A 20,333-nucleotide genomic window follows, 5' to 3' on the forward strand; every position below is an offset into this window, starting at 1 on the left:
ACCCGAAGTATGGCAGCCTTGAATCTATTCCTAGATGGTTAAATCACACAGTCTGCACAGAATTATGTTTTTCTTAGTTATTAATGGCATAAAGACTGAATTAAAGAAACGTTCTGACAACTAATGGGGTTACTTAGGCTTATCTAGAAGTAATTATTCTGGGCCCTCTTCACTTTCGTAAGTTCAAAATTCTGGGGGTGGGGGAAACCTAGATTCCAGATATTCTGTATGCTTAGCAATTTCAGGACATTATCAAACAAGCAATATCAATTTAACTATTACCACCAGCACGATACTAAGCAAACTAATTTATTTAAGGAAGAATAGACAATTCTCTACTTACGAATATCTATTCGTTGCTCCAATGGTAGAGGGTTGTTTGTGCGTGATACAAGCTTTGTAAGGCATGTAGCTGCCAGTAACTGGGAATACGATGACTGTGAAAAGAGGGGGTGGGTGAGGGCAAATGTACAATTACATTTTATTGAATTAGCCAGTCATAAGATTTTTTTTTTCATTTGGAGATATCTGCTCAGATTCAAGAAAAAATTGTTTTGCTATATTAAATCTTCTAGATTTTAGAGCATCTATCATTCTAAGAAAAAGAGGCCAATATAGTAGCCTGTGCTCCATTTGGCTGATTTCAGTCATGAACAAGGGACAAGATCAAGTAAATGGCCTGATCAAACCGAATCCAATATTTCCATTACTTCAAGGGAGCACATGGGAGAAGGGATCTTTTCAGAAAGGTATTAAGGTTTTTAGAAGACAAATCTCTTTTCATTTAAACCAAGAACTCTTCTCCCATCAATAGCCTTGTTAAAGTGATGTTTCAAAAAGTTTCACCTCAAAAATATTCCCAAAGTCACCTCAAAATATTCCTTTAGTATGGTAGAAAGAAAGAAAAAGAAGTATTAGAGGGAAGATCAAGTAAAAGGCCTGATCAAACTGAATCCAATATCTCCAATACTCCAATATCTACATTATGCTGTATAGTTAACCCCCAAATTACTAGTATGTCTTTTCACCAGCACAGCTATCTATCAGCTACAGCTTTGGAGAATATACTAGTTTTAAAGTAAATTCATAACAATTATTTATGAGAAAGAGAAATTATGGCCACAGAAATGGAGTAGCATTATCATATTCTCAAGTGTGGATTTTAATGAATTTTAACCTTATACAGAATCAGAATTATCTATCTGATCATAATGTGCAAGAAGCCATGTACGAATTCCTCCATGTGACTGTATTACATAATGTCATAAACAGAGACAGACTCAGTACCATTAAAATAATTTAATCAAGGATCAAGGATAATTGTCTATAAAAGTAAAAGTCCTTAAGACAGTAAGTAGGCTATCTACAGGCATTACATTATACCACCAGTTATAAAAAAAATTTAAGCTTAAGAAAAAATCTATAAAAGTGACTTTGGCATGTGACTTTTATTCAACACCCCTGAATAGGTTTTAAACTGATTAGAGTGGGTGTGTCAAATCACTAATAACGTAAGAGAGGCTGCTGTAACATGGTGTATAACTAACTATACACTACAAAACACGCAAATGGTCTCTACACATAATTCCAATAAATCTGTAAGGTCATGAAGAAGTCAACATAGATGAACAGGGAAGAATCCACCATGATGAGGTGTTTTCGTATTGCAGAGGTCCTGTTCTATTGCAGCCGCTCACTGTCAGTAGGAGCGTCTCCAGTTAGCATAGTGTCAGACAGGGAGTCAAGGGGAAAAGCTAGTTGTGCATCTTCCACAGTACAAATCTAAGTGGATCAATCTTAAGATCAAGTGACTGAAAGGAAATATATAAAACATGACTCTGTACCCTTCGGATACTTGCAAAAAGAGTTAGCTTCTCCAACTACTAAAGGATAATTTTTAGACTGTAATTTGTTCTGTTTACTGAATAATACAGTAACTCTACTAATGAAAATGTAAAAATGGAGTCACCCAGAATTTTACCCTCTGAACAAATTAGTTTATTTCGTTCTTTTCACATTTTCTTCCAGTCTTAAGTACAGCACTAGCCTCTAGTCTGGTTGGGATTCTACTCTCAATGCCCTTTCATGATGGTTGGATTTTTACCCTTCCTCAGACCCCCATCTTGCCAAAAATATTTATCAAACTATGTCTCATTAAAAGTATTATTTTGATCACTGCACTGCTATTTTTAGCTAGAAGAGGTTCTAATTCCATTTTTAAAACTGTAACTTCAATACTTTTCATTGTCAAGACCATTTCCCCTATATTTCTAAGGCAAGAAGCAGCAGCTGTAGCACAGAGGAAAAATAGAGAAGACTGGGGAACTTGTAAGGTGACATGGACTTTGTGGATAAGAAGTCATTTATATACAGCCCTTTCTTCTTTGCAAGGAGGTAGTAATTAAGAATAAACAACAGAAAAGGAGTCCCAGAAACTAGACAACATAAAAAATGACAGGACAAAATATATCTGTTCGGTGTGTTCAATGAGATTTTACTGAAGAGGCTATATGGCCTTCCTTCTTCTTTTTCTTTTTTTGGCTAATCTGGCAGGTAATGGTGCTTTTTAAAAGTAAAATTAAGAAGGCAAAGGCACCTAGAAGAATCCCAATCCACCCCTAAACAAGAATATATTTTCTTAAACATGTTATCCTTTAGGATTTTTCAAATCTTACGTACACTTCCTCTTTCGAGGAGTAGCTGGCACTTGCTCAGGCAATCGGGGCTGTTGGTGAATTCAACCAAGGCTTTCTCTGCCTGGAGCCGAGTGGTTGTATCTGTGGTTTCATACAGCTGTTTGCACAGATTCTCTAACTGGGCCAGGCTCTGGAAAAGATCAGTCAAGAAAGAAATCAGTACAGCCTACTATATAAGCAAGAAACCGTGCTTGAAATTACTGGACAAAAAGAAATAATAATCAATGAAGAGAGACTTGCTTCTCAACTCTGAGGAGAAGCCAGGTGACCTTTATCTAAAAAAAAATAAAAATTATATATATATATATATATATATATATAATTTGTAGCTCTTTATTTGATGTTTTAGAAGACAAAATGATAGACTGCCTAATCAAGCTATATATTTTTTCAGTTACTCCGTTAAAAATCAATCACAAATGATACCTTTTTTCCTTGAAAATATACATTCTCCTAAGCTTTACACAAAAGCTTTCAAATAAAAATTCACAATTTATTTGTTTGCCAAAATTATGAATACTAGTCAATGCTGTAAAATGAAGCACAAGAACACATACTATAAATGTCACATATATCTTTACATAGTTTTACATATTTCCCCTTTGCCAAGTAGTTATTAGCTTACAATTATGTGCATGCATACAGATACCAACCTCTCTAAGAAAACTTCAGAATGTATGTACATACGCACCTTCCTCCCTGGGTCCCTCATGGCTAAAGTTCCGTAGCCAGGAGTCTTTTCTGTTGTACTTTAAACTCTTGCTTCGGTTCCAAATTTAAATGGCAGGGTCAAAATAAATTCAACCCTAGCATATGCTCACACAGAGATAAGACAAGGGAAACGCCCCCAAATAAACCCTTCTCTCCAAATCTTGAACCAGTTCCAAATAAGCAGGAAGGGGATGGGCGTGTGCTTTGGTCAAACCCCAGAAGGACACAAATCTACTTCCACTTAATGCGGTGTTAAAAAGCAGAGGAAAGAACTAGTAAGAGTTGACTTAATATCACCCTGCCCTAACTAGAAATGGTGAATTGGAGAAGGCAAAAACATCTGTTAGTGTTTAAAGGAATGGTTTGGACTTTAAAAAGGAATCTATGCCTATTTTCTACAGTAGCAAGCAAGATGTGGTTTAAACAGTTCAAAGAACCCCACTACTAGAACTGACAATTCTGATAAGAAAAAAAATATTTTAAGAAACCAACCTAGGTGAATAGCCTAAAATAATATTGCACAGCCACAGTCTGCCCAAGACTTTTATTACCATGTTATTTCACTGGGCTCTGACTATAAATCACAGTTTTCCCATTAAGCAGGAAAGCTCTTAGGGCAGGATACCTATTTTACTCAACATGATTAATAAATTTCAAACATTAACCTAAAGAAAACCAGAAAGACAAATACTGACACTCCAAGATCACCACCAGTCTCACTTCAGAACACAGCAAAACAACAAAACCAACCAACCACCCTCCACAATATCTCGGCTCCGACTAGGCCTGTGTTTAACTGGTTCCTCCCTGACTTACACGTAATACCTTCTTCAATGCAAAAGCACAGAGAAAACTGCGCTTGCAAAGATCTCAAGGAATAAAGCTCTGTAAGTAGCATCTGGATTTTTTTTTCACATAGCTTATAAACACAAAAAATTAATTACAAATATTCCATAAAACACATATGAAAGTCAGTGATCTGCTTGCCAATATTGGTCCAAGACCCTACGACAAAGAAATCAGTTTAATTACAAATTCCCACATCGAAAAGTTTTTGTTTCAACCTACCAGGCAAGTTTTTCCTCCCTGCACCTATAAAATGGTTCACTTAAAAGAAAGGGAACACATTATTTTAACTAAATGGGAAGAACTATTTTAACGAAATGGGAAGATAGCTGTAAAATCTGGTATTGGGTATTAGCAGCCTCAAAACCTCCACAGCCACCACACCCTGAGCAGATTCCCTAAACAGTCCTGCTGCTTAAGGTATAATGATATCCTTAAAATCGGATAATCAGTTCCTGGTGGCACCTCCAATGCAACTCTTGTTTATGTTCATTACAACAAAGTGGTTCACACAACGGCAAAGCATCTGTCACCAGTAGTTCCGTACTGCCAACAACAGACATGCAGGGTATGGTGGGCATCTTGTTGTTGTTTTGCTTTAATTTAGCAGAGAAAAAACATACTGCAGGGTAAGTCTGGTAATGAGTTTTCAGCTCAGGAAACAAGAATGTTTAAAAAACAAAAAGTAATTTGACTATTTACACAAACAGTTTGGAGAACTAGAGCTTTTACTTCTTTTTTTTCCAGAAGAACAAATAGGAAACAATTTTGTTTTCCCAAACAATTAGTAGAAACATCTAAAATCCACAGGGTTGAGAGTCATTATATTTGCCCATTCTCCCCATGGAAGGAGAGGGGCTGAGACATTTACATTATTTTGTTTGGATCCTCATGTTCCCAAAGTAAATCTAATAGATTATTCTGAATGACCTTTTTCTGGACACAGAATAAAATAATTTTATCTTATGCCGAAACCGGTTTGGCTCAGTGGCTAGAGCGTCGGCCTGCCGACTCAAGGGTCCCAGGTTTGATTCCGGTCAAGGGCATGTACCTTGGTTGCGGGCACATCCCCAGTAGGGGGTGTGCAAGAGGCAGCTGATCGATGTTTCTCTCTCATCGATGTTTCTAACTCTCTATCCCTCTCTCTTCCTCTCTGTAAAAAATCAATAAAATATATTAAAAAAAATAATTTATCTTATTTGATTAGCTATTAAGACTAGTACCTTACATTTAGGGTAGCAACGATACAACCCAGCATCTTCCCCCTTTGCTTGGTCATACCTGTATGAAACCTCCTCCCATTCACCATTTCTTATTAAGGATGGCTACCACATGACGCCAGTTCAGTCACACAGAAGCCCCCAGAGAAAAATGCCTATTTTCTGTTCCTGAGATGGTCAAACCTATAATCCACAGAGAAGCTTCCATCTAGTCCCACTGCAACAGAGAAGCCTGTTGGGTTGGGGCGAAATACTTCACAGAACTGGAAGGCAATCTTCAACTAACAAAGTATTGTTTTAGTAAAAACGCAAGGCGATCAAACCCCCAAGCCTAGACCACACGATTTCACCAGCAATAGTTACAATGAAGGTATTAAGAGAATATATCTTCTTCAATGTTTAGCAACGTTATTTTTAATATAGTCTCTTAAACCTGGATAGAGAAAATGTAGCTCAATTATTCTCTTTTCAATATAAGGTGCTACCAGTTCAGATTATGAACCTCAGAATATAATGATTTATCTGAAGATTAGAAGAAAAGGAAAATTTTGTTTGTACATTAGATGCTATATACTATCCCACAAAGTAGACTACCTTGGAATTTATTTTTATTAATTCGTAAAACATGCTTTTTAAAAAAGCCTAACAGTATATACTTTTAAACTAGTCTCACTGCTTTAAAAATATCCACTTGGAGGTTTACAGGAGACTAGGCTACTCTCTTTGAAAAAGGATTTGATGACATTCCCACTAACGCCAACTACTGAACTAGAAAACAAGCACAGTCCTTGGGTGGCTAGTGAGCTGTGCAGGTGCTCTGCAGGGCACATCTGTCGGAACCACCTGGAATGATCAGAAGCCACAAAGTGTAAAGGCAGGCTCAACCCAGGGAAGTTCTCATGAAGAGTATAGAGTAGAATTACCAATCTAATAGCTGAATTGTCATGATTATGATGCCTTAAATATAAAAAGAATTGCTGGGAGATAAAATCAAGCCATTTTCAACCTGTTTATAAACTCCATCAATTTGGAGCTTCAGTTGGAATTTTTCTGTGTTCTAGAGAACACTGTTAAATAAATTAAAAGATGTATACTGAACCTGTCAGAAAACGAAGCATGTTAAAGATCTACAAGTAAGGTTTAAAAGGCGATATACTAAAACTCCGAAAAATTCAGTAACAATAATTATTGAGAGGTTAAAAAAAAGTGGCAAAACAGTATTAGAGTATATCATGTGTGATATATGTTAGCAAATTCATAGATGAAAATGTGGATGAATACAAACCAATTATTTCTGGAGGTGAGATTATGGGAGACTTAATTTCTATGTTACATATGTTTCTGTAATTTTTTATCACAACCATATACTACTTATAAGCAGGAAAAAACACACCCAACAACTGTATATATTTAATGCAAATTTAAGTTACATTCTTCTTCTAAAGTAACTCTTCTAATTAGTAACATATTACTAATTAACAGCTGATTCTGTTTTCAATCAGAATTCATAAAACCAAAAAGGCAAAAGGCTAAATTTTTAAAAAATATGTCTCTGTTTATTACCACTTTTATTTTGTTCTTTCTTACCATTAATAAATGTTGACAGTTTTAAGGGCCTGAAAAGAACATTTCATGCAAAGTTTCTTCTTGTTTACCAAGTAATCTAGACAGCAATCTTGTAGGTCAAAGCTATTTTGGTTTTATACATATATTAGCAGATCTCTAGGATGTCACTGCAGTGGGGCCAATGGGGGAAAGTAGATGGCTCTCTGAATGAGAATGTTTACATATACAAACTGTTTATTTTTAAAAGTTAAAGAAAAAGTTTACGAAGCCCGTGCACAAGACTAGAATCTATACTTTGCAGGAGAACATCCGAATGGCCAACAACAAATGAAAGGTGCTGCAGCTCAACTATCATCAGGAAATGGAAACTCAAACCCCAATGAGATAGCCATTAGAACGGCTAAAATGAAAATGCCCAGATCAAGTGGATAAGAAACTGGAACTCATACACCACTAGTGGAGTCTGAGTTGGTTCAAACACATTGGAAAACTGGCAGCCATCTATGAAAGCTAAACATATGGATACCCTATGACCCAGCCATTCCACTCTGTTACACACCCGGTAGATGAATGTGCTAAATTCACCAAAAAAACATGTACAAGAATGTTCATGGCAATGGCAGCACTAAATGTAATAGTTCCCAAACAGAAAGCCATCATAGTAGTATGAATAAATATTTCATTTAAAAAAAATATATATCTTTATTGATTTCAGAGAGGAAGGGAGAGGGAGAGAGATAAAAATATCAACGATGAGAGAGAGTCACTGATCAGCTGCCTCCTGCAGGCCCCTCCCCCCCCCCCGCTTTTACTGGGGATCGAGCCCACAACCCAGGCATGTGCCCTTGACTGGAATCGAACCCAGGACCCTTCAGTCCCCAGGCCGATGCTCTATTCACCGAGCCAAACCAGCTAGGGCAATATTTCATTTTTTTAATCTGCATGCTGGTTTCACAGGCACGCTCATTTTGAGAAAATCCATTGAATGTACATTTATAATTAGTGTATTTTTCTGTATATTATATTTCAATAAGAAGCTTTAAAAACAGATGGATGGCCCTAACTGGTTTGGCTCAGTGGATAGAGTGTCGGCCTGCGGACTGAAAGATCCCGGGTTCGATTCCGGTCAAGGGCATGCACCTTGGTTGTGGGCACATACCCAGTGGGGGGTGTGCAGGAGGCAGCTGATCGATGTTTCTCGCTCTCTGTAAAAAATCAATAAAATATATTAAAAAAACAAACAAAACAAAACAAAAACAGATGGATGAATGAATGCCACAGTTTTCCCCACATTCCCCAGGTATTTACTCTCATCTATTTCTTTCTGATACTATGGAAAAGAAGTTCATCAATAACCAACAACTGCACTTTAGATTTAGAATGTTTAGAAACACAAGTCCCATTATTTTCTCAGTAAATAAGGTAGGACTTATGGATGCATTTAAGGACATTCTGTTTCTGAGAGTACTAAGAGGGTGAGTAAAACTTTTTGGTTGCAGATGCTGTGTAATGTGTATTGCTGTAAAACAAGATAAAACACATATTTTTGGCAAGTGATAATGCCATGCAAGAGCCTTGCATGCATTAGATAAGGATGGCAAGTCTGCGAACATATGAGACTGCAAAATTTACACTTCAAACTACTAATCAATTCTAATTTGTAATAAACACATGATTTTGCATCGTGGGTAATAGGCAACCAAAACATACGTAAACATTATAAACTGCCAGACTAAGTATGCCTGGTCACTGAGTGGTTTATTGACTTATAAATTTAATTCAACAGTTTCATTTAACATGTCCCTAGAAACCTGTTTTGGTCCCTTCTCACAGTCACTAATGGTGCAGAGAAATACAAGCTGTAGTGTAAGCTGAATTTTCTGAAGCACTGGTGTCAAACTGGTGGCCTCAAACTGGTCCATGTTTCTGTTTTTCATCTGGTTTAAAACTTTGGTTTTAAAGTTTAACAAAGTTACCAATATTTCATAATAACACCTGGTTTTCTAGCTTCCCATTAAAAATGAGAAGATCTTATAATACTGGACCTGCATTTTCAAGTGTCACTAATCAGATGACACTAAGAAGGCAGTGCTCTGGGCAGGCTGCTCTAGGCTACCACAGTCCCTAAGCATCTGGACACTGCAGACATCTGAGTTTTCTCGCTTGAATGGAATTTTGTCTCATACCAGTGGTTCCCTCTGGGAAGTCAAAGTTAAATAGTGAGCATATGGCAGTACAACAGACTTTGGCTTAACTTTGGGTACTAACTTTGTGCCAAATGTGAACTTTTGAGTACAAGGGGCTACATAAAATTTAGGCAAAGAATTAGATGGAGAATTAAGCAATTGGATATTGGTCTTAGTAATTAACTGGGTGACTTTGGGCAAGTCAATTTCCTTGAGCTTCAGTTCTCTCATGTGTAAAATAAATGGGTATTATTATATTGTTTTTAAAAGACACTCCCAATTCTAAAATGCTATGATTGCAATATACTGTTCTTCCTACTTTAATTATATAAATCAGATTTAAAGACAAGCAAAATTAAAATTAAAATAATGATGAAAACAATAGGGCAAATTTTTTAAAAGAGAGAATTACACTTAAAAAATAAATCAGGCAATACTCACTGTAGCATAGCAGCTTACCCACAACTTTAGTGACCCAGCAGCAGGAACAGGATCCCTTTGGCGTGGAGGGTCAGTACAGTCTAATAGTTAAGACCTTAGATGTCAGACAAATCCCTACTCCTCTATTTACTAGCTGTGGAAATATGATTAATTACTCAAATCTTTCAACCTAGCGTTCATTTCTTTTAAATAGAAATAACATCTACTTCACAAGGTTGGAAAAGTCAATAAGGCAATGTATGTAAAGTGTTAATTACTGACTTTATTACTGGCTGTTATTGATTACATTGGCTACTAAAAACTGGAGAACAACATAAATGAGTATAAAAATCGGCAGTTTCTTAGAGAGGGGTTATAAATGCCTTTAACGGTAAGGCTAGAGGGTTGGGGATACAATATACAATTGATCCTTATTCTTCGAGAATTCCTTATCTGTAAATTTACCTACTTGTTAAAATTTATTTGTTACCCCAAAGTCAATACTTGCAGCAAGTTTGTGGTCATTTGTGGACATGCACAGAATGGTGACAAGCTTGGAGCCTGACACACACATTCCCAGCTGTGGTACAAGGCAAAGCTTAGCCTTCTCGTTTCAGGCCTCATACCATACTATCTAAGTGTCCTTCTGTGGTTTATTTAGTGCCATGCTTTTACAATTTTGTGCTTTTTGTTGCCAATTTCACTGTTTAAAATGGCCTCGAAGCATGGTGCTGAAGTGCTGTCTAGTGTTCCTAGTAGCAAGAAGGCTGTGTGGAAATATATTAGATAGGCTTCATTCAGGCATATTAAATAAGCTGTCTACACAGAAACACACATAAAACAAGGTTGTAGTTTGGTTGATGAAAATGTTATGACCAGAGGTTGGCAGGAACCTAACCCTGTATATCCTCTAGGCAATGGTTCAGTATTTGCTAATTCAATATTCCTTGACAACTTTATAGAACACAAACACCAAGAATAATGAGGATCAAGTGTATTTCTGGCATCACTGGGTGGTATTTAGTACGTATTTCCCCACAGAACTTGATTATATTGCCACTGTTACAGGCATTTGTTCAAACAGGTATTTATTAACTTATTTAACTTTCATATTAATGTCCACAATACTAAAACTCTTTGTTATTTTTGGTCAATCCTCATCCAATGATATTATTTTCCACTGATTTTTTTTTTTTTTAAGAAAGAAAGTGAAAGGGGGAGAGAGAGAGCCAGAAACACTGATGTGAGAGAGACACATTGATCGGTTACTTCCCGCACTCACCCCAACCTGGGCCAGAGATTGAACCTGCAACCCACCCAGGTACGTGCCCCTGACCGGGAATCAAACATTGACGCTCTAACCACTGATCTTACCAGTTAGGGTCATAATACCCAAATTCTTGCACAACTGGCTCAAATGTCTGCTTAAATTGCCATTTATGTTGATTATGTATTGTGACTTTAGGTCATGAGCACTAATGTACACATACACGTAAAGGACAAAAGTCTGCTTTGGTGCCTGGCACACAGTAGGAGCTGCATAAAGATGTTTTGCAAAAATAGGTAAGTCTAACTCTTAAGCTTCTAAAAGGACTCTGTGTTAAAATGACACACTGACCACACATCTAATTTTGTTCCCTCCCAAACTTAACTGAAATAATACTAAAGGAATTTCTTTAAAAGTCATAAACCCACAAGGATTATGACAGGAGAGGGGTCAATAGCAACATAATTTTAGAATCCAGAAAAATCAGTAGTAACTGACTTAACTGACTCAAGAAAGCCAAATCCCTTGCCAGTGGTGGGGAAAATCAACCTGATTTACACACCATGCTCAGGTGTTAAGGTGAAGTGGGGTGACCAAAGCAAAGAAAAACAGGGTGAAAGTATTTTTGAGAAGTCAGATATCTTCCTTTACTCTACACCTCTGAACGGCTGTCCCACTTTCTCTGGCCTGGGATTCACCACGGCAGTCAAAAGCACACTTGATGATGTGGACATCATATAAGCTAATAGGTTGATTAAGTGGCCACGTGTGCATCCCATGCTGCTGAGTCTCTCCTTACTCTGTTCCTTCCACCCAGAAATGCCGGTATCTAGACTATTATCTAGACAGGAGTTTAGAGGATTTTCCCCCTGAGAGTCTCATTAGTCATAAAGGAAACACCTAAAAAAGATGCACTAATATAGGGGTTACCCAATAAATGGCACAGTCCAATTATCCTACTTGTCTGCTTGATGCCTCAAACAGACAAGCCTCACCCCACACTTAGAGTTTCCAATTAGCTTTGTAGTCTCTTAATCTTGATTTTAAGCAAATAATCAAGGATTACCAGAAAACTGAAGAAAGACTTTAATATGGAAGGTAGTGTTAAAAACAAGACAACAGACCCAAAAGGAAATTGCTTATGTCAAGCCCCATGTCACCAAACTGAGACAATTAGTTCCAGCTCTCCCAGAAATGGAATCATAAACCAGTCAATCAGGAAAGTAACTTGACACTAACCAACCTTCCTTTTTGCCTATTATGACTTCCTTATTCCTGCTCTTCCGTCTGTAAGTCTTTCGTTTTACACAGCTCCACAGAGCTTTCTATCTGCTAGACTGGATGCTGTCCAACTGAAATAGATATTTGCTCAAATAAACATAAAATTTTTTTAATATGCTTCAGTTTATCTTTTAACAATTTGAATCTAAACAAACACACCAAAAGCAACCTACCAGGAGCAAAGAGAAACTGCAGGGAGAAGGAAACTTGAAAAAATAAAAAAATAATTGGGGGGAGGAGGGGATATTAACCTCACCAAAAGATAAGAAAACATATTACAACTGTGGAATAACAAGAAGCACTGAAAAGAAAAAAAAAGATACAACAATAACAACATACACATTTAAAAAACATAAAAGAGATCTCAGAAATTAAAAATACAATAGAGGAGACAAAATATCTACCGAATGCTTTTAGCACAACAGATGAAAATCAAGTCACACCCAGGCTCTTACTGTGAAACCTCATAAACCTGAGGGACAACAAGAAGATTCTATAAGCTGTGGTGGGACAAAAAAAATAAAATAAAATCCAAGCCAGGTAACACATAAATGATGAGGGATCAGATGGCTCTGGACAACACAAAAGCAACACTGAAAATAAGCCAACATAACAATCAATGTCTGCAAGATTCTGAAGGAAAATGATCAACACAGAATGCTATACGCAGGCCAAGAACTAATCAAGTGTGAGGACAAAAAACCACGCTATTTCAGGCATGGGAGGCCACAAGAATCTATACCCGTGCTTCACCCCAAAATAAGAGCAATCTCATAAAAAGGTAACCATGGAATGCAGGAAAGAACTACAAAACAGGAGAGGGACATCAAGGGATCCCTGGGAGGGTGGTGAAGGGAGATGACAACTGTGTGCCACTCATCCAGAGGAGCCAGGCCCTGTCCAAGCAAAGTGGCCCGAGGGGCAGGTCACGTGCCGAAAGGTGCCTGATGCCTGCAGGGCAGAATACCTGGGTGAGAGTTCTCATGTTAAGAAGTTTTCACCTTAATCCATATTGAAGTTCACAGAAAAGCTCTCAACTAACAATGTAACTGCTCGCCCTTAAACTTTGGAAAGTTTTTATAGATCTGCATAATCATTTAAAACTAACATTCTAAGGACAAAGGCAGTTGTGCAACATTAAAGGATGACTTTGAAATTAATACTGCATTTAAAAGCTGTAATAAGCTTTAGGCTTAACATTTCTGTACTCTACGGAGTTCCAACTAGAAAAAAATAAAAACACAATAAAGTTGGCTTTTGTCACCTTCACTTTCTTGGTAAAAGAAGTTTGTCTCTGCAATGCCTTTTATGAAACTTGATTCTGTCATGCTGACAGTATTAAAAGACCAAGGCAAAATGGTAAGTAAGAGAGTAGACCATGGAGGCCACGCAGGAATTTTCATCTATTTGTGTTAAGCATTAGGTAGACCCTTTCATTTTGACAACTGATGTTCTTCAGTTCTTAGGAACGGAAGCCAACACACAGACACTTGGGAACACAAATTTGCAGTTTGAAACAATCATATGTGTAAATAAACTTCTCTGCTATATTACCACTGCCCTGAAACCTTATTTTTAAAAGCACATCTGTACAATCCTATAATCGTTCAATACTACTGTTAAAAGTGTTAAGTCACATCTCTAACAATTTAAATTGGAATATACTGTCTACTGCTATTCTCAGATTTTTTCCTTACAAAGTTAATAATGATTTTAACCACATAGCAAGCATGATCAAACAATTACCTTCTAAAGGTCAGAAAGTGATAGCCTATTGGTTAAGTATTAAAGGAGCCAAAATGTGCGAGTTGTATAAACTTTCACCTCATTTAGTCCTGGTTTCCAAGAATTATTTGCTTTTGAGTTCTATACTATTAAAGTTACACTATAGAGAGATACTGTTGGGCCACTATGTATTTATCAACTTAATTTTATGTTCTTAATATCAGTTTGGTACAAGATTCAAACTTTATAGAGTATTGAGGGTATTTTGGGCAGAGTCATATTAAAATATTAACCTTTTGCACTCAGATATTGAGTGTGACTCGACACGGTTAGCATTAGAATAAAGGAATCAAGAAAAAAGCAAGCGAGTGCAAAGGGGTTAAAAGTGCCATTTGAACACTGATCCTATATAATAAAGAGGTAATATGCAAATTGACCATCACACCCTCACAAAGATGGCTGCCTACCAACAAGCCAGCAGGGGGGTTATTGAGGGACGACCAAACGACTGAACAAGCAGGCTGTGTGGGGCGACCAGGCCGGCAGAGGGGGCAGTAAGGGGTGACCAGGCCAGCAGGGGGGGGGACAGTTGGGGGCAACCAGGTTGGCAAGGAAACAGTAAGAGGCAACCAGGCTGGCAGGGGTGGGGGGGGCGGTTAGGGGCGACCAGGCCGGTGGTGGGGGGGTGCAGTGGGGGGTGATTAGGCTGGCAGGGGGGGCAGTGAGGGTTGACTAGGCCGGCGGGGGGGCAGCAGTTGGGGGCAACCAAGCCAGCAGGGGAGGGCAGTTAGTGGCGACTAGGCTGGCAGAGGGGGGCAGTAAGGGATGACCAGGCCAGCAGGGGTGGCCAGTTAGGAGCGACCAGGCTGGCAGGGAGGGGGCAGTTGGGGGCGACCAGTCCGGCAGGAGGGGCAGTTAGGGGCGATTAGGCTGGCACACAGCAGTGAAGGGCGATCAGGCCGGTGGCGGGGGGGCGGGGGCGGGGGCAGTTAGGGGCGAACAGGCAGGCAGGCAGGTGAGCAATTAGGAACCAGCGGTCCAGGATTGTGAGAGGGATGTCTGACTGCCAGTTTAGGCCTGATCCCTGGGATTGGGCCTAAACCGGCAGTCGGACATCCCCCGAGGGGTCCTGGGTTGGAGAGGGTGCAGGCTGGGCTGAGGGGAGCCCCCCATGCTTGAATTTCGTGCACCAAGCCTCTAGTTTGTATATAAGAAAGCAAAGAAAGCTATCAAACACAATCACCAATTATCTGAGGCCACCAATCCTATCTAATAATAGAGTAACATGTAAATTACCATCACTCCGCTACGCTCACGATTGGGCGGCGGGAGGCTGGGGGGCGGGACTCGGGTTGGCCTATCCGGCCATTGAGAGGCACGGATCCGCTGTCACTGAGGGGGGCTACCCTGCTGTTGAGAGGCGCAGGGGGCAGGACTCCCACCCCCTGTGCCTCTCAACGGCCAGATCTGCGGCCGCTGAGGGGACCTGCTGCGGAAACCCAGCTGCGCCTCTCAACGGCAGGGTAGCCAGGTGTCCGCGGCAGCCCCCCTCAGCCGCCGTTGAGAGGCGCAGGGGGTGGGAGTCCCGCCCCCTGCGCCTCTCAACAGCAGGGTAGCCCCCCCCTCAGCGGCCGCGGACCATCAAAAGTGGGGGAGCTGGGTGCCTGTCTGCTCCGGCACCAGGCCTTTCAGAAGCCTCCGGCTCGGGGGAGGCTTCTGAAAGGCCTGGTGCACCAGCGGACAGGCACCCAGCTACACCGCGAAAAGCGAAAGCGTGTAGGGGACCCTACACGTGCATGATTCAGTCATGCACTGGGCCTCTAGTCACTACATAAAGATCATATTATGTTTTACAATGACTAAATAAAGCACTTATACTTAGTTTTATTAATAGGCTAGGCAAATAAGTGCAACTGGCCTGGTAAGTATTTAAGGAACTTTAGGAATCTTAGGGTCCCCCCCCTCCCCGCTTTATATGTTACTAGTTCTTACAATTTTCACCGCTGATAGGAATTGCATGTACAAATAGAAACCATTTTTTAAAAAAAGACTATATGGACTAGCTACAGACTAAGAAAATCTTATAAAATATGTATCTAAGAAAAGACTGGTATTTAAAATATACAAAGAACTTTTAAAACTTGACAACAACCCAATAAAAAAATTGGCAAAAGATTTGAACAGAAACCTCACCAACGATGTACAGATGGCAGATAAGCATAAGAAAAGATGTTTAACAATGTATATTATCAAAGAAATGCAATTAAAACAATAGTAAGATATTACTACACATCTATTAGAATGGCTAAAATCCCAAACATTGAAAACACCAAATGCTGACAAGGATGTGGAAAAACAGTAACTCTCATTTATTGCTGATGGGAATGCAAAATGGTACAGCCACTTTGGAAGACAGTTTGGCAGTTTCTTACAAAACCAAACATGCTCTTACTATATGATCCAGCAATTGTGTCCCTTGGTATTTACTCAAATGAGCTGAAAACACATCTACACAAAAGCCTGCACATGCGTGTTTACAGCAGGTGGCTGTGCTTGCACAGACAGTAGCTGAAGATCTGGAGGGATATCTCAGCTGTGGGGGGTTCCTACTGAGAACTCTTGGGTCTAAACCCCAAGTAGGGCTCCCCAGCCCAGAGCACCAGAACTGAGAAAGGTGCACACATAACACCTGGCTATGAAAAGCAGCAGGGTTGCTGTGTGCCAGGCAGAGACTGCTGAAAATGCAGGCACCCTCTTAAAGGGCCAACACACAAAATTTCATGTGCATCTATTCACCTTGAGCTCTGACAGAAGGAGGGCAGAGTGGATTGGAGCTGTGTGAGGAGAGTCTAGGGTTGGGGGCTTTGGGGCTGGAACTCTGAGGGCAGCCACCCTGGTTTCCTGTGCTGAATCATTCCCTCACGCTGCGGAGGACATCTTTCTCTCATGGACCTTTGCTATCCAGGTGGTTTTGGCTTGGGGGAAAGGCAGTTGCCCCAACCTGTGGTCAACAGCCTGAGGCCAATCAGGATAATACCAATCACACTGCAGGCAAAGGTGATCTCTGAAGGCTTTGAGTCTTTGCCTGATCCATTTCTGGGCCCGGGGCTAGGAAAAGCAGACCCTGGTGCACATCTTGGTCCTTTCTAACCATGCAGCCCCAGCAGAGAGAGGCACAAGCTGTGGATTGCTGATAGCCCCAAACAGGGCACTCAGGGCCAATCAGAAACAGCATCTGATACTGTCCTCGACTAGAGATTGGGAGTTGTAGCAGATCTACCTAATACACAGACACAAACCCAATCAGGCAGCCAAATAGGGGAGATAAAAAAAACAACCCCCAAATGAAAGAACAAAAGAATTCTCCAGAAGAAGAGATAAATGAAATGGAGATAAGAAACTTATCTGATATAGAGTTCAGAATAATGATGGCAAAGATGCTCAAGAGCATGAGAAAAGATATAGTAACTATGAAAAACGAACAGATGGAAATAAAGAATGACATAGCACTAATAAAGAAGACACTGGAAGGAATACACAGCAGATTAGGGGAAGCTGAGGATTGGATTTGTGAATTAAAAGACAGGATAGAAAAAAATCACTCAGAGAACCAAAAAGAAAAAACAATTAAAATACAAAAGGAAAGCTTAAGGGAGCTATGGGACAACATGAAATGTAACAATATTCGCATAACTGAAGTGCCAGAAAGAGAAGAAAGTGAGCAAGTAATAGAAGGTGTTTGAAGAAATAATGGCAGAAAACGTCCCTTACCTGGTGAAGGAAAAAGTCACACAAGTTCAGGAGGCAGAGAGTCCCAAGCAAGAAGAATCCAAATAGGCCCACATCCAGACACATCATAATTAAAATACCAAAAATTAAAGACAAAGAGAGAATCTTAAAGGCATCAAGAGAAAAGAAATTTGTTACCTACAAAGGAGCTCCCATAAGGCTGTCAGTTGATTTCTCATCAGAAACTCTACAGGCCAGAAGAGAATGGCATGAAGTATTCAAGGTAATGAAAAACAAGGATCTGAAACCAAGATTACTATATCCAGCAAGGTATCATTCAAAATACATGGTGAAATAAAGAGCTTCCCAGAAAAAAAAAAAAAGCTCAAGAAATTTAACACCACCACACCAGCACTGCAAGCAATTTTAAAGGGACTACTGTAATGAGAAGAAATAGAGAGAGAAACATAGGCATACAGAATTAAAATGATAATAAATAAGTACCTATCAATAATAACCTTAAATGTAAATGGATTAAATGCTCCAATCAAAAGACATAGGGTATCTGAATGGATACAAAAACATGACCCAATTACATGCTGTCTACAAGAGACCCACCTCAGAACAAAAGACTCACACAGGATGAATGAAGGAATGGAACAATTATTTCCAGGTAAATGGAAATGGGGGGTGGGGGGAAAGACTTCAAAATGAGGGCAATCACAAGAGACAACAAAAGTCATTACATTAAAACTAAAGGGATCGATCCAACAAGAGGATACAACCCTGGTAAACATACATGCACCCAGTATAGGAGAACCTAAATATATATTTAAAAAACTTCTACAGGACTTTAAGGGAGAGATCGACAGCAATATAGTCAAAGTAGGGAACTTTAACACCACGCTGACTTCAATGGATAGATCTTCCAGACAAAAAATTAACAAGGAAACAATGACTCTAAATGACACACTGGATCAGATGGATTTAATGGACATTTATAGGACATTTCACCCCAAAGCTGTAGAATACACATTCTTCTCAAGTGCACATGGGTCATTCTCAAAGATAGCTCACATGTGAGGACACAAAACAAGTCTCTATAAGTTCAAGATTGAAATCATATCAAGCATCTTCTCAGGTCACAATGGAATGAAATTAGAAATCAACTACAGTAAAAACACTCAAAAACATTCAAACACATGGAGGCTAAATAACATGTTATTGAACAATGAATGGGTTACCAATGAGATCAAGAAAGAAAATAAAAAACTTCCTGGGAAAAAATGAAAATGAACACACAACAACACAAAATCTCTGGGACACAGCAAAAGAAGTCCTAAGAGGAAAGTTCATAGCACTACAGGCCTACTTCAAAAAAAAAACACCAAGAAATATTAACAATAAATTATTTAACCCTACAACTTAAAGAATTAGAAAGAGAAGAAAAGCCCAGAATAAGTAGAAGTAAAGATTAGAGCAGGAAAAAAATATATATCCTAAGACATCCGAAACACCTATCAGAAGAATGTATGCATCTCTATGTTCATAGCAGCACAATTTACAATAGCTAAGATCTGGAAACAGCCCATGTGCCTATCAGTAGCAGAATGAATAAAAAAGCTGTGGAACATTTACACCATGGAATACTAAGCGGCAGTAAAAAAGAAGGATCTCTTATCCTTTGAGACAGCATGGAGGGAACTGGAGAGTATTATGCTAAGCGAAATAAGCCAGTAGAAAAAGACAAGTATCACATGATCTCACTCATATGTGGACTCTAATGAACAAAATAAATCGATCAACAAAATAGATCCAGAGTCATAGAAGTATAGAACAGACTGTGGAATCTCAGAGGGAGGCGGGGGTGGGTGGGTGGGTGGGAAGAGATGAACCAAAGAACTTGTAAGCATATATGCATAACCCTGGACACAGACAACAGCGGGGTGAAGGCCTGGGGCGGGGGTGGGGTGGGTGGAAGCAGGCTGCAAGGAGTCAATGGGGTTAAAAGGGGGACATTTGTAATACTTTCAACAATTAAGATTTAATAAAAAAGTATATTACAAAGTCTATTAAAAGCAAATCTAATTTCTCATTTAAAAAAAGTCCTACTCTTCCTCTACAAGTTTTATCTTACTGTTTTTTGATTTACTAACCAATGTTCTATAATACAACATGACATTTTACATCTTAGTTTTCATGTCACTGGTCCACTTGGCAGGGCAATAAAATGCTTAAAATTATCTAATTTAATACCTAGACATTATAACACTGTCATTAATATTCAATGATGAAAAATTTTCTTTACTTTTTTTTTCTTTTTTCTTTCTTTGTTACTTTTTGAATTCCACTTTCCCCCCAAATATCAGTTACTATACATTCTTAATAAAATCAAAGTTAGGCAATATTTAAAATCTCCCCTCTTGAATAACACAATGGCCTTAGAACAAGAATATGATCAGTTATATTCTACTAGAGGCCCAGTGCACAACATTTGTGCACTGGGGGAGGGGGTACCCTCAGCCGGGCCTGCGCCCTCTTGCAGTCCAGGACCCCTCAGGGGTTCTTAGTGCTGTCGCAGAGGCAGGAGAGGCTCCCGCCACCACAGCTGCACTCACCAGCCGTGAGCCTGGCTTCTGGCTGAGCGATGCTCCCCCTGTGGGAGTGCACTGACCACCAGGGGGCA

At 39.3% G+C, this 20,333-nt stretch overlaps 1 protein-coding gene across 2 annotated transcripts in view; it reads right to left on the reverse strand.

Moving 5' to 3' along the window:
• XPO7 (exportin 7) overlaps positions 1-20,333 on the reverse strand; it is an 89,831-nt gene that overhangs the window by 33,588 nt on the left and 35,910 nt on the right. Inside the window, exons 1-3 of one of the 2 annotated variants that reach the window (XM_079770129.1) lie at positions 3,388-3,440; positions 2,680-2,826; positions 344-437 (exon numbers count right to left, since the gene is read on the reverse strand). In XM_079770129.1, the coding sequence (XP_079626255.1) occupies positions 344-437; positions 2,680-2,826; positions 3,388-3,408 (262 nt within the window). In that variant the 5' untranslated portion in view covers positions 3,409-3,440. Of the gene's footprint in view, positions 1-343; positions 438-2,679; positions 2,827-3,387; positions 3,441-20,333 lie in introns of those variants that run through there. The other variant, XM_079770130.1, reaches the window with a different exon arrangement.

The sequence above is a fragment of the Cnephaeus nilssonii genome (assembly GCF_951640355.1).
Source record: "Cnephaeus nilssonii genome assembly, chromosome: 5".
NCBI classification, from domain to species: Eukaryota; Metazoa; Chordata; class Mammalia; order Chiroptera; family Vespertilionidae; genus Cnephaeus; species Cnephaeus nilssonii.